The 15,356-nt window shown below is 41.4% G+C and overlaps 1 protein-coding gene and 1 long non-coding RNA gene across 4 annotated transcripts in view; one reads left to right on the forward strand and one right to left on the reverse strand.

Annotated features, from left to right (window-relative positions):
- Window positions 1–8,918, reverse strand: part of BLTP3B (bridge-like lipid transfer protein family member 3B) — a 76,539-nt gene extending 67,621 nt beyond the window's left edge. The window contains exon 1 of one of the 2 annotated variants that reach the window (XM_052001644.1): window positions 8,608–8,909. In XM_052001644.1, the coding sequence (XP_051857604.1) occupies window positions 8,608–8,651 (44 nt within the window). In that variant the 5' untranslated portion in view covers window positions 8,652–8,909. Of the gene's footprint in view, window positions 1–8,607 lie in introns of both variants that reach the window. The other variant, XM_052001645.1, reaches the window with a different exon arrangement.
- A 64-nt stretch (window positions 8,919–8,982) lies between these two features.
- LOC127564854 (uncharacterized) lies at window positions 8,983–14,248 on the forward strand. 2 transcript variants are annotated; one of them, XR_007954373.1, is made up of 2 exons: window positions 8,983–9,996; window positions 13,937–14,248. It is a non-coding gene; the product is annotated as an uncharacterized LOC127564854 (long non-coding RNA). The 2 variants fall into 2 exon arrangements; XR_007954372.1 differs by having other exon boundaries at window positions 8,983–9,369.
- The last annotated feature ends 1,108 nt before the right edge of the window (window positions 14,249–15,356 follow it).

The following is a 15,356-nucleotide window of genomic DNA, read 5'->3' on the forward strand; positions in this document are numbered from 1 at the left end:
ACATCTAGCAAGGTCAGGGTTTAAACTAAAGTCTTCCACTAATACATTGTTGGTGGAGTTGTGAACTGATACAACCATTCTAGAGAGCAATTTGGAATTATGTCCAAAGAACTATAAAACTGTACATACTGATCCAGCAGTCTCTCTTCTGGGTCTGTATCCCAAAGAGATCATAAAGAAGGGAAAAGGACCCACATGTGCAAAAGTGTTTGTGGCAGCCCTTTTTGTAGTGGCAAGAAACTGGAAACAGAGTACATGCCCATCAGATGTAGAATGGCTAAATAAGTTATGGTATATGAATATTGTGGAATGTTACTGTTCTGTAAGAAACAACAGCAGGATGATTTCAGAGAGACCTGTAGAGATCCACCTGAAGTGACCAGAACCAAGAGAACACTGCACAAGGCAATAGCAAGATTATACAATGATCCATTCTGATGAACATGGCTCTTTTCAACAGCAAAGTGATTCAGGCCAGTTCCAATGGTCTTGTAATGGAGAGAGCCATCTACACCCAAAACAGGACTGTGGAAACTGAGTGTGAATCACAATATTTTCACTTTTTTTGTTGTTGTTTGCTTGCATTTTTGTTTTCTTTCTCATTTTTTTCTTTTTTGATTTTTCTTGTGTAGCAAAGATAATTGTGGAAATATGTATAGAAGAACTGTACATGTATAGAAGAACATATAGTAGATTAATTATTTGTAGGAAAGAGAGTAGAGGAGAAGAGAGGGAGAAAAAAATTGAAACACAAGGGTTTTGCAAAGGTGAATGAATGTTGAAAAATATCTATGTACGTGTTTTGAAAATAAAAAGCTTTAATTTAAAAAATAAAGCTAAGGAAAAGAGGGAAAAAAAGATTATGTGATGATCAACTATGACAACTTGGCTGTTTTCAACAATGAGTTGATTCAAAGCAATGTCAATAGACTTGTGATAGACAGCATCATCTGCATCCAGAGAGAGAAGTATGGAGACTGAATGTGGATCAAAGCATAGTATTTTCACCTATTGTTGTTTTTGTTGGTTTGTTTGTTTTTCTTTCTTGTGTTTTTTTTTTTCCTTTTGATCTGATTTTTCTTGTGCAGCATGAAAAATATGGGAAAATGTTCAGAAGAATTACAAATGTTTTAACATTTATTGGATTACTTGTCTAGGAGAAGGAAGCAGTAAGAGAGAGAGAGAGAAATTTGGAACACAAGGGTTTGTGAAGATTAATATTGAAAACTATCTTTGTATGTGTTTTGAAAAGCCATTATTATTTTTAAAAATAATAAAAATAAATAAACAGGTCTTCTTGATGCCCAATCCCACAAGGTGCTTCCCAGCAGCTCATGAGGCTATCACAGGCCCAAAGCATTATGGCCCTTTCCTCTCCTCAGAGAACTTGTTTGAAACAAAAGCCCTATCTGCTCAGACTGTTCAGATCTCACACTCAAATTTCACCAGTTGATCTGACTACAGCTTTATGGTAACTGTGGCAAAGGGTCTATAGCTAGCTAAAGGCTGAGCCATTTCAAGAGCCAAAAAGTGAGATCTAGTTGCCATACAAAGGCCAAAGCATGGGGTAGGGTGCAGTGGGGAGTGAGCACAGGTCCAATGTGCCAAACTCAATTCTTTTAAAATTTTCACCCCTCTCCTTACCTCATCACAGAACCTGGTGCAATGGGTATGTACAATTCCCCATCTAATTACTACCTAAAAAGGGAAAACTGTCCACATCTCCAAACTAGTCACAGGTAAGCTCCCCAGACGGATTCCACTGAACCACACCCTCAACAACAACTTCTAAAAACCTCCCTAATACCTAAGTGGTAAAAGGCTTAAACCCAGAGAAAAGGAAATGGGGGAGGAAGGGAAGGGAGGGGAAGGAAGATTTAGTAATAGGATGAGTGAGAAGCTTTCTTACTTTAGGGGATGGTTCCTAATTCTCACTTTCCCTGCCAAGTCCTTTCCTTACAATACTGATCTTCAGCAGGATTCAACATATCCTCCAGCTAGGGGTTTCACTTCCCATTCCCATTAGCTCTACCTGCCCTTTATTTGGACAGTGACTACATTATCTAGAGCCTGATAGGATTTTGGGAAGAGTCCTTAAAATAAGCATGAGTTAATTTCCATTGTCCTAATGTCAACAAACCAATTCTTCCAAGACTGTGAATGACAAAAAAAGTTCCCAAAAGCACCTTTTGAGTCAATAAAGGCCCCTTCTCTGTCCCACTGAGAAGGCTCACTCACAAGAACTGAAAGGTACCATGTTACCCTAACAAGCCATCCTTTCACCACAACCCCCCATTTCTACCAGGAAAACTATGACAGCACCTCAATCCAATAGCCAATACACAGGCAGAGGAGAAACCAATAAATAGATGGGAGAATAAGATGGAATGAAGGTGACAAAAGTCAAGGACACAGAGAATGATGCGATCTCCTTGCCTCTAGGATACAATGTACACAATAATAGTGCAAGGGTACAGTTTTGTGACTTTTTCCAAAAAAGCAATTCCAGAGCAAGAACAGGATATTGAGAGATAATCTGAGTTGGGAACTAGCAGGGCAGGAATTGAGGGAGTCGGTGATAGAAGAGAGCAAGCCAGATGGTACGGTAAGCCACCAGGGAGGGCAGTAAGCCTGAAATAAGTACATTTTTCCTTGGTACTTTTCATGCTGCTCTGACAAAATAGGCAGTATCTGAGAAGTTACCAAATAGCTTCCCTGAGTTCCCATCCCTATTTGTTAGGCAACATGTTAATGCCCACTGGCCAAGGGAAGTAGGTGCATCTGTTTTTAATCACCTCACCTTAGTCAGCATAGAGCACAAGGGTGCTGGGGATGGGAAATGGAGGGAAGGGCACTGGATTTGAAACCAGCTTCCAGCATTCAAATCTTGGCTCAGTCACCTACAAATGGTGTCACCTTGGGCAAGTAATATTAAGTAGGCTCTCTCAGCTTCAGTTTCCTAAAATTGAAAAGAAGGGGATTGTAATAAATAATTTCCAAGGTCTCTTCTGCATCTAGATGGAAAATCCTAAGAAGCATTTTCGTTTGGGAATGATGGCATCTTGGATACAAATTATGCAGAGCTTAAGTAAATTAGAGGTCCATAGTTTCATGTTACTTAATTAGCTTGGCACAGATTTAAAATATTCATCAGGCACTGCCTCTTTCGGCCATCTCCCAAGTGATGGCTTCTCTTCCAACCCCAACCAATATGGGCATTGTCCTTCAGCACCACTTAGATTAAGGTCCTTTTATGTGTAGAAGGTGGGGGAGTGTAGGCCCTTAGATGCACCTTATTTCTAGGAGCTATTGATCCTTAACTCATAGGCCTACAAATCATTTCACATGTAACCTTTGGTATGCATGCTCCAGGTTATCAATCCCTATTGGACAAATGTTGTAAAGAGATTTGTATTTCTAGGGTCTACCTTGATAAACTATACTCTGAAACACTGGATTGACATCATTAGATAAGTCTTTAAGAGAGTTAAACCAAAACATTCTTTTTTTGCTTTGTTTTAGAGTTTTTTGTTGGGTTGTTTTTTGGGTTTTTTTTTTTTTTTTTGATTGGGTTTCTTTTTTGTTTGTTTTGGTTTTTTTGAACAAGAGTTCTTAACCTGGTGTATATGAATGGACTTCAGAATCTGTAAGTTTGGATGGGAAAAAACATTTTATCTTGATTTCAATATAACTGCTTTTCTTCAAAGTCTTTTGTATTCTGTCATGGGCATTTAAAAGTATTAGTCTAAGAAGGGGATCATGGACTTCACTAGACTTCCAAAGGAGTTAATGATACCAAAAATTATCTTTTATTTTCTTTATACCTCTCAACTTCTATGAACATAACAATTATAATAATTACAACAGCCATTATAACAACCAGAATTTATATAGCACTATAATAGTTACAAAACACTTTAGATATGTGATCTCTTTTTATTCTCACAATGATCCTGTGGGGTAGGCGCAAGTATTGGACCCATTTTAAACAGGAGGCACAAAGGTTAGAGTGATTTACCTAGGGTCTTGTAGCTTAGTAAGTACTTGAAGCAGGATATGACCTCCAGTCGCTCAGTCAAGAGCAGGCTAAATGGATATAGGATCAGGCCTGGACTCAGGAGACCTAAGTACAAATCCAGCCTCATTTACTAGCTGGGTGACCCTGGACTCGTTTGTCTCAGTTCCTCATCTGAAATGAGCTGGAGAAAGAAATGGTAAACATATTAGTATCTCTGCCAAGAGTACCCCAAATCAGGTCAGGAAGAGTTGGACATAACTAAAATGACTAAACAACTTTCGGTCCAATTCTCTAATTCACCCTGCCACTAAGGTGCCACTTCAGTTTTTATTATCAAAACAGACCAGACTAAGTGCTCCTATTGTAGGTACATACAGCTATCAGATTACAAGAAGTATTTAATAGATGGTAGGAAGGATAGTAGGGCCAATAAATCATGTAAACAACTTAAATGAGGGAAAATTTTCAATTTCAGAAACTCATTACAAATCATGACAGAACTTTTAGAGATAACACAGGTTAAAAAGTAACCCCAGGGTTCAATCCTGAACACGTGGTAGTTGCCTTACTTTGCCAAAACAATCACTACCTTTGTACTGGAATGTGTGGCAGGGACATCTGATTTAAATCAGACTTTATGGATTTCAAAGAAAAACAAAACCTCAGTTTAGTAAAAGTTAACCTTTTCAACAAGAAAATCTGCAATGGGTTCTGGACTATTTACACCTTTTTAAAATGTATAATACTCTAAATCTTCATGTTAGAAAGAAATTGATCTATATATATATGTGTATATATATTTGTTCTATAAGTACAATACCGTACAGTCTTATTTGATTTTGCATTTGACTATAAGATCTTTGAGCTATGTAGCTGTTACTGCCCTTCCTTTTAACTCTTCAAAAATTTGCTCATTTTAGATTTGTGAATTTAAATTTTTCTTAAACTGCTAACCAAGTTCTATTATAGTTAAAAATTTTTATTATATGTATACATGATTGTGTTTGCCTTTATGAAAGATTAATTTGAATGATAGGCTTGACAGATTTCCATTTGAAGGATTAACTTGTCAGTAGATAAATAAATGGAAAGAGAAGCAAGAGACTTGCTCTAATAAAACTCAATGAGAAGCTTCTGAGTAACTTCTTGGAACAAGGTTATTCAGCACTCCTTTGACCTAAGAGACAAATATGGGGAAGCTAAGCAAGAAATAAATTGCCAGCTTGCCTGAGTCATTCTTGACTATGACCACATTATGAAATGGAAAGAATGACGACTCTTAAAGTTTATCACCATAGATGCCAATATCCAGAATTTAGGCCCTGGGCTTTTAGAAACTCTTTCTTACAAAAGAATGAATTCAGAATCAAGGGCATCTTGATGTCTCTGGTTATTTACTTACCACAAATCTGGTTGTGGAAATAAACACACCCATTAAATGAATGCATATTGGAAAACTGAAGTTTAATGAGGAGTTTGCTTAGTTAATAACAATAGTAAACATCTGACCAGGAAAACATTCCAAGCTACTGCTTGTAGGAAATCATGGCCCCATCTCCAAGAGACTGTAATTAAGGAACCCTTTCTAAGGGGAGTGGAGGGCACAACGTGGCAGGTATAGTAAAGAGCCTTCAAAAACTACATCAAACCAAAGCAACTTCAGTGACATGGAAAAACAAATCAGTGGGACAAGGTCATTGATCATAGGATTTAGAAATGAAAAAAGGAACTCAGCAGTCACCTAATTCAGCCTTCCTTTTCCTTTAACAAAACAGGAAATTGAGGCTTAGATCCAGGAAGTGATTTGCCTAAAGACACATGAATAGTAAAAGGCAAAGTGGCAATACAAACTCAAAGAAACAGTTTTCAAATTGTAGAGGACCGCAATAGCCTTTTAGGACAAAGAATACCTAAAAAGCGATTCTCTTTACAGGATCCCCTTCCCAGAGAAGTAGTCAACGAGGCCTGTACGTTTGATGAGAGAAAAGCCTCTCTGGCTCTGTGATGGCCATCTCCCTTTTGGACAGCTCTACTACCCAATTTTTTTCCTTAAGAAGCCCTGGCTGACACTGATGCATTGTTGGTGGAGTTGTGAACGAATCCAACCATTCTGGAGAGCAATCTGGAATTATGTCCAAAAAGTTATCAAGCTGTGCATACCCTTTGATCCAGCAGTGCTACTACTGGGCTTATATCCCAAAGAGATACTAAAGAAGGGAAAGGGACCTGTATGTGCCAAAATGTTTGTGGGGGCCCTCTTTGCAGTGACTAGAAACTGGAAACTGAGTGGATGCCCATCGGTTGGAGAATGATTGGGTAAATTGTGGTATATGAATGTTATGGAATATTATTGTTCTGTAAGAAATGACCAGCAGGATGATTTCAGAGAGGCCTGGAGAGACTTACATGAACTGATGCTGAGTAAAATGAGCAGAACCAGGAGATCATTATATACAACAACGATACTGTATAAGGATGTATTCTGATTGAAGTGGATTTCTTTGACAAAGAGGAGATATAACTCAGTTCCAATTGATCCATGATGGACAGAAGCAGCTACACCCAAAGAAAGAACACTGGGAAATGAATGTAAACTGTTCGCATTTTTGTTTTTTTTCCCGGGTTATTTTTACCTTCTGAATCCAATTCTCCCTGTGTAACAAGAGAACTGTTCGGCTCTGCACACATACATTGTATCTAGGATATACTATAACATATTTAACATGTATAAGACTGCTTGCCATCTAGGGGAGGGGGATGGAGGGAGGGAAGGGAAAAGTCAGAACAGAAGCGATTGCAAGGAACAATGTTGTAAAAAATTGCCCAGGCATATATTCTCTCAATAAAAAGTTATAATAATTAAAAAAAAAAACCTGTAAACAAAAAAAATTAAAGAAGCAACAGCAGCCCTGGCTGTCTCTGCACCAGCTCCTAGTTCTGTTCCCATGCAGGACAAATCTAACCTCTTCAGTGACTTGAAGCTGGTTATCACATTCTGTCTAAACATCCCCAGTTCCTTCAATTGACCATTACAAGCATGACATGGCTAAACTTGCAGTTGCCCCACTGAAAACCTTCATCTTCCCTCTTTGCACACCTGGATAACACTAACTGCTCCCTCCCCTACTTTCCTTAAACTCTCAGTTCCAGAGTCAGCCCCTCAGTAGTTAATGCCCCCTATCCCAGCAACTGCTTTGTATTCCCTTGGGACACACAGTATTTTTTAGTGAAACCTATTTCTGTATCCAATTGTGCAGATGTGTTTCTGAGTTAGGAGTCATCCACTCCTGCTTCCCCCTTGTTTGTATAGACCTCTATTTTTCCCATACTTCCTTCTCTCCTCCCTCTCAATGTATCACTCTTCCTCTCCCTTCCTATTCTCCTAATATCAAAACGTAACAAAACCATTCCCTGGCTCTTTAATGAGACTCCTCTAAGATTCCTGATAATAGAGTTCTACGGGAATACAGTACTAATGGCAATTATTTATGTGTCTATGTTGCTTTCCACTCCCCTCCCAAAAAAAAAAGAAAATATGAACTCTCTTAATGGCAAGTAATAAGTGCTTAACAAATGTTTATTGACTGCTTTCTTGTTTACTGAAAGACTATATAAGATTTAGAGGTAATAAGGACCTCAGAAGTCCACTCCCATCTCCCACTCCACCCCCCATTTTACAAATGAGGAAATTCTGAGGCCCTGAGAGGTTAAATGACTTCTGGAAGGTCACCCAGCCGGCAAATGTCTAAGGAAGGAGATGAAACTCAGTTTATGAGACAAAGAAGGTCCTTAATAAATACTTGTTGACGGATTCATTGATTTCTGACTCAGAGTCCATTAAGGTCCCAGAAGAGGTGGCTCGGCAATCAGCGCAAGGATGTTCGGGGAAGGATGTTGACCCAGCTAATGAGGGCATTGGCTAGGACCACAGGAGCCCTGCAGGCTGAAAGGGACCTCCGAGGTCCCCGGACGAAGTCCCTTCACTTTAAGGGAGCTACAAGCCCGGGCCCAAGAGATGGAGGGATGGGAGAAGACAACAAACATCCCAGACAAGAGCAGAGCAGGGACTCCCCGACGCCGCGCCGAGCCCTCCCTTTCTGGCGCGGGAGCGGGTCCCGGATCTTTGTGGGGTACCTGGCACCCTAGCAGGCGCCTGGGAAGGGTTGTGGACGAATGAATGAATGAATGCTCGCAAGGCCCTTCACCCCCGCTTTCCTTGGGACTCATCTCCGTCTTCCTCAAAAATGTGTCATCCAGAGGCGAAAACCAGCTAGCGATACGGAGGCTCCCAGTATCCCCCAGGGTCATCTTCTGCGCTACCCCATCCCCCTACCGCCGACACAAGGTGGGAGGAGAGGTCTGACATCAGTGCCGGGGGTAGGGGGTTAGGAGGAGTCCTAATTCCGAGGCCACGATCGCTGGGGGGAGGGGGTGGATAAACCACACAGAGAGCGGGGGCCTTACTCCAAGGCCACGGTCACTACCTAGAGGGCCGTCGCCGGGCAGTCGCCCCCCGTAATGGGGGGTGAGGAAGGGATATAGCGCCTCCAGACTCCCCGGACCCCCTCCCGGTCTCTCCCCGCACTGACCTGGAAAGGTGCTTGAGGATCTGTTTCTTGATAAGTCCGGCCATGGCGAGGGGGAGAGCCGCTGCCGCCGCCGCCGCCGCCGCCGCCGCTCTCCTCGCACCCGCGCTCGCTCCCTTGTCTGCCCTCCGGCCGTCCCGAGCGCCCCACGGGAGAGCAGCGACGGGCCTAAGACGAGCCCCAAGGCCCCGGCCCCAGCCCCCGCGGCCCCAGTGGCCGCTGCCGTCGCTGCCGTCGCTGCCACCGCCACCGCCAAATAGCGGACTGGCTCATCCCAGTTCAGGCCGCCACCACCGCCGCCGCCGCCGCCGCCAGCGCCATCTTGACTGCACCATCACCTGAGACCCTTGGGGGGGGAGCGGTCCCCCGGGGGGTGGAGCCACTTCGACAGAGGGGCGGGGATACAGGAGACTCGGGGAAACGATAGGTCAGTCCAGAGAAAGGGGTGTAACTAAAGGAAAAGAGGGGCGGGGCTACACGGAGGGGTGAGGCTGCGGGAGACCCAAGGAAAGGACAGGCATTCCAGAGGGAGGGTGGGGCTTCGGAAAGAGGGGGGCGGTTATGGGAATAGGGGCGGGGCTAATGAGAGAGGGACGAGGCTAAAAAGACCCAGGGATTGAGTCGGGAAGGAGGAGCAGTGCTACAGAAGGGGAGGGATGATGTATTCTCCAGGCTACAGGAGGGAGGGGAAAGACTACCAGAAGGAGGAAAGGCCGTAGGAGGGAAGGGAGGAGCTACGGGAGAATCACCTGGGCTACTGGAGAGGTAAAGAGGGGCTTGAGAGGAAAAGGCAGAGTTACCGGACATAAGAACGAGACTTTAGATTGCAAGGAAGGGAGGAGGAGAGGAGAGAACCAGGAGAGGAGGGGAAGAGGGACGGAGCTCCGGGCCACCCACAGCTGAGAGACGTATATCCACTTAGAAGAGGGGCTTACGGATGAGGGGAGGGGCTCAGAGACTCCTGACCAAAAAAGGGGCTGGGCTACAAGGACGGGGGCGGAGCCACAGAAGAGGCGGGGAAAAGAGTGAGGTGGGGCGGAGCTTGGGGGAGCCGGGCTTTAGAGAAGGAGAGAACCAGAGGGAGGTGGGACTCTGGGATGGAGAGGAGGAGTGGTGAAAAAAAAAAAAAAGCGAGCCTATGGCTGCTAGGTGGAGGGGAGAAGAGGCAAAATAGAGGAAGGGAAACTTGCCTTGGGAGGGAGTAGAGCCACTCAAACGTTTGAGTATTTGCCAGCCTTATATCTCATGATCTAAGGGCTTGATGAACATCTGTCTTTTTAGAGGCGGGAGCAGGAGTCGGCAGGCAAAAGTTTAACAATTCTTCACAAGGAAAAGGATACAGAACTCACTTTGAAGTTTGGTCTACTTTATTTCTCCGTCCCTCTCTTTAGAGTAGGCAATCAAACTAAAACCTTAATTAGAAGCTTTTTGCTAGTTTCCGGGTTTAAAAGCTCACGATGAATATTTAACAATCGGTTTGGAATTAGGGTAATGAGCCGGTTTGAGCTGGCTCCGGGGCACAGGGAAGTTATTTATTCCATTTCTTTCACTGTTAGCAAGTCAATAGCTTTAAGCAGTAATAGGATAGAAGTTAAACGCTGGGAATCGGAGGAAAAGCAAAATCTGTACCTGCCTTACTGTTGAGGGCGAAGAAACTGAAGGACTGGGGAAGTGGGGAATGGGGCTGGGGGGCGGGAGGGAGGAAGCTCCGAGAAGAAATGAAATTTTACCCAAAAAACCAACCTTGGCATTTGAGTATCCTCTAACCCACCACCAGCCTCAACTACCCCCTCGCACACCCTCACTCTGTCACCTTCAGCCTCATCACTACTCTAAAATCTGGAGTCTAAATGCACCTTACAAATCTTCCTCTCTGACTACTTTACCTTCCATTTTATAGATAAAGAAACATGCAAATAGCAGCGATTGATTTGCTTTTACTTTAAAAATTTAGGTAATTTTTGTTGTTGTTAAACCATTCTCTTTTGAATTTTATTTTCCTCTAACTTACAGATTTACCCTACCCCTAAAGTAACGGTCTCCTCCTCTGTTTGGTCCCTTTTTACCCCCTGGCTTTCCAAGCTTCACTTATTCTATGGCAAGAGTTCTGATATTTTCCTTTAAAAAAAAATCTTTAAAAAATTTTTTTCAATTAATAAGCATTTGTCTCCCCCTCATTTTTTCCCCAAATCAGAAACAAGAAAAACCAAAACCCTTTTAATGAACATGCTTTTTTGGCCAAAAGCAGATTCCTATATCATCTAGGTCCAAAATGTATATTCCCTCTGCATCCTGAATCCATCATCTGTCAGGAGATAGCACAATCTGTGTTTTATTCTCTGGACCTTTTCCACCCTTTTTCAATAGTCCTAGCCCTTGACTTCCAGTCAACTTTATTCCTGAATCAGAGTGAAGAGAAATATATTTTAAAGTCGACAATGGGTATACACATAAGAAATAGAATTAAAAAGTTAATTACCTCTGACAACATTACCCGGTTGGCGGTATGCATACACCAAGTTAGGAACCTCTATTCTAAAGGAGCATTCAGCTTTCTCCTGACTCAACTCCCTATATATCTCCCCTTCTTGGGGGTAACTCTGGCTGTCCTAAACGGGTGGGGAAAGTGGTGAGAAGAAAGGACAGATTTAGAAAAGTGGGATGTGTCTTGGGGCTTCAGAGGTAGGCAGAGAAAGTGAAATGTGGAAGTGAATTGAAGGTTTGGTCTTGCTCAAGCAGGCTTAGAGCAGTGCAAACAATCAAAACAGTTTCCTTTTCTTCTCTCAACAATATTTCTATCCAGGTGAAGTCAAGATAAATGCCTGCAGGTGATAGGTATCATACCTAAGTCTATTATCAAAGTGGGAGAAGCCATGAAAAAGTAACAAACAGCCTTAGAGTTGTTTGTGGAAAGAGTATGAGTCAATGCTACCAGCTTGCCAGTGATCTGGATGGGGCACGTTACTGTCTGGTTGTGTGATGACTTATATGTATTGAAATGTATTAAATGGATTTTTATCATTAATGGTGATAATAACCACTTCTAGGACTGTTTAAAGTTTACATCAGCAGAAAGCTGTAGAGCCAGTTGATGCATATATTTCTTGGTTATGTGAAATAGAAAGAAAGGGGAGGGAAGGAGAGAAAGAGGAAGGTTGGTAGAGAAGAGGGAAGGGAAGGAAGGAAGGGGTGGAGGAAAGGAGAGAAGAAGGATCTTTAGAAAAAGTGAAAGAAGTTACTAAGAATCACATTTTAATAACAGTTAACTCTTTATAGCACTTTAAGGTTCACAAAGTGCTTTAATATGAGAATTAGGTGTTTTATCCTTATTTTACAAATTAGGAAACCGAGGCACAAAGGTTAAGTAATTGGCCTAAGGTCACATAGCTAATAAGTGGCTGAAGCAAGATTTAAACTCGAGTTTTCCCTACTCCAGGTCTAGTGCTCTATCCACTGAGACAATGACAATTGTTACTTACTGTTAATTGCTCAATTATATTTACCAACTAATAAATTGATACTCTACTGGAGGAATTCAACCAATTCCATATTTAGAGTCTCACTATCAACAGAACTAGAAAACTTAGAGAATTTGCAAATAAAGGTTTTCAAGTTCTCCTTGAAGAAGCAAATAAAAGTTAAAGAAATTGAGTTGATCTCATTATATTCCTGAGGTGGGATTTAAACTAAGATATTCTTTTGGCTAAGTCCAGTCTCTTATCCATTATATAAGAATGGATAGAGGAAGCTAATTTCCTCTGAGTGCAATAATAGCAGCTATAACCTCCTTTGTTTAAAAAACAAAACAAAAGTTTTTCATTGTAGGGGGAAAATGAGATGTAGATAACAGCAAAGAAATTGAAGCTATTGCGATCTTTTATATTCCCATAACAGGCTTTTACCATCCCCACAAATCTCAATTTTAAATACTTCATTTAGAGATCATTGCTAAGGCTTTTCACAGATGACGAAGAACAGCAGCATCACATCCCAAAACGGGGAAAAGCGTATTAGGAACCAAGAAACCTGATGAGAGTATAGCATGAGATATACCTCTAAGCCAGATTCTCCTAACATTTATGACATTTACAGATGAAACCTAAAAGAGGAAAACATTTGCTGTGAAACCAGCGTGTGTGTGTGTGTGTGTGTGTGTGTGTGTGTGTGTGTGTGTAATATTAATCTATTTTCACTGGCAATGATAGTGGGATATTTGGATTGTAACCTCTTTGTGTGATAAAGTCGCAAATGGACTCAAGATGAAATCAGTGAATAGTTGAATCTGAACAGATACATAGAAGAAATCTGAGCTAGACACAAAATACTGATCAATCTCAAAAAGATAGCGAGAAAATGGAAAAGACTATGAACTATACTTAAACCAAAAACACCCAAAGAAATGTTAACTACCGTATGACCTACCTACTTTTTCTCCTTCAATACTTTCCAAAGACCCACAGCAGTGAATAGAGCCTTGAGCCTGAAATTAGGAAAATTTGAGTTCAAATTCAGCCTCAGACACTACTAGCTGTTCTGCCTCAGTTTCCTCAATTGTAAAATGGAGATAATAGCACCCATCACCCAAGATTGTTGTATCAAATGAGATATTTGCAAAGCTCTTAGCACGGTGCCTGACACATTGTGTGTGCTTAATAAATGTTCATTTCCTTCTCCCTGATTGGCATTCAACCAAGCAGCTCTCTGACCATCTGTGCCTTCTCATTCAGTGCAATTCTTGCCCATGATCTCCCATAGTTCCTCACAGCATGTTATCTAGAGATCTAGAAGCCATATTAGTATCTTTATACATTATGTGGAAAGTGATGTAGCATTTAGATCATTATCTGTTATCTCTTACTCTTAATATAAGACTGTCTCTTTCCTTTTTATCAGGATCCTATGGTCATAAATCAAGAGCTAAAAGAGACCTTAGAAGTCGTCTAAAGTGATAGTAACATAGATAGCAAGCCAGCAGAGACTTAAAGATCAAGTAGGGTCTCATTATTACAGATTTGGATGTAGAAGAGATCTTAGCATAGGGTCATAGCCCCAAGCAGCTACAGTGGAACAGACAGAAGTCAATTAAAATCCCAGCGTCATAGATTTAGGAAAGGCTCTCAGAGGTCATCCAGTGTCACAGAAGCATAGATTTATTAGAGCTACTTAAACCCAACTCATTCATTCTACATCTAAGGAAACTAATTCCTAGAGAAGCTGTCAGTTGCCCTGTGGTATGAGGTGATCTGTGACTGAGGGATCAGAATCCTTAAGGAGACCCCGTTCATTCCTGTTTTCCCTCTGTCATGTTATCTCTCCATTTCTTTCCCATCAGATACTTCCCAGACAATCTCTCTTGCATGACTTCTCAATGTACACCATGGGACGATGAGGCTCATATGAGAGAATGTATGAAAGACACTCAGCAAGCCCTGGAGAGCCATAATAATGCTAGCTATTATCATTATTAGCCTCCAGTCTGGTGATGACGTCACCCCTGAGCCCTCTTCTGCACTCCTACTGGGCTCATGCAGAGTTGATAAGGCAATAAAGAGATGTGCTGGTGAATGTTTACCAACTATGTACACACACACTATGTATAATCCAATACTTTCTTAAATCCAAACAGTCAATAAAACAATAAACCAAGTCCTGATTTGTTGATCCCCAATTTCTGGGGTCTAAATAATCATACTGAAAATTGAACAGTGAACTCTTATGGGCTTGAATGAATTGGCTTAAAAGTACAGCTACATTCAAGTAGTACATCAAGCTACATTTTTCTTCATACACTAAACTTTTCTTATGCCCACCAAACTGAGATAAGTTCTTAGAGTCAGAGCTAATGGCAGTCTTAGGGGTCATCCCTTACTCCCTCAGTTTATAGATGAATAAACTGAAAATGGGTGGGGGGGAGAGGGAGGAGAAGGGAATGAGAAAGTGAAATGATATATCCTAGGTCACAATGATAGAAGGTGGAAGGGTCAGGATAGAAACAATAGTTCTCTATTTCCAAAGCTGGCAGGCTTTCCTCCACAGTTTCCTTTGCAATTTTGAATTTTGTCTGATTATAGTGATTACCAATGAAACACCATCACCAGAGTTGAAAATGATGGGGTTTGTTTTTAGAGAGTGTTTTGGGAATGCCGGTGCTATTCTGTTTCCCAAAAGTAATCCGTTGTCTTCCTTCTCTCCAGTTCTGGACACACATCTGCACTGCCTGCACCAGTATGGCCAGAATAACTTAGGGGGTGGTCTATTCAGCTGCAAATCAGTCTTCATAATAGGCATTCTTCATCCACTTGTCTTTTCCTGTGTGAATTGTTCGGGCAAACTCTTTGGAATGATTGTGGGTCTCATTAAGAAGGCTTTGTGACATTCTAAAGCTTGATGCAATCAATGCATACCACTCTGCTTTCCCATCTCTATGAGACTTAATGAGAATTGTCAATATATGCAATGAGTATCCTCGTTGAGAACATGATAAAAGAATAGAGTCTAAAAGATGATTTTCAGTCGAGGTCTCTAAAATCACACAGCAAAAATGAAATATTCTGCTGTTGATTTTAAAAATAGGATTTTCTTTTAAATAAAAGAATAAAAGGTAATTTGGAAGGCTATCTTCAAACAAGGAGTGTCACAGGCACCTATCAAAATAAGAACAGAATTAACTGAGTTCTATTAACTATTAACTATTGAGATCAAGTAAGAAAAAATAAAATAAAATAAAACTATCCAAGATATGTATTAGGGTC

This window comes from Antechinus flavipes, chromosome 5 (assembly GCF_016432865.1).
Source record: "Antechinus flavipes isolate AdamAnt ecotype Samford, QLD, Australia chromosome 5, AdamAnt_v2, whole genome shotgun sequence".
NCBI classification, from domain to species: domain Eukaryota; kingdom Metazoa; phylum Chordata; class Mammalia; order Dasyuromorphia; family Dasyuridae; genus Antechinus; species Antechinus flavipes.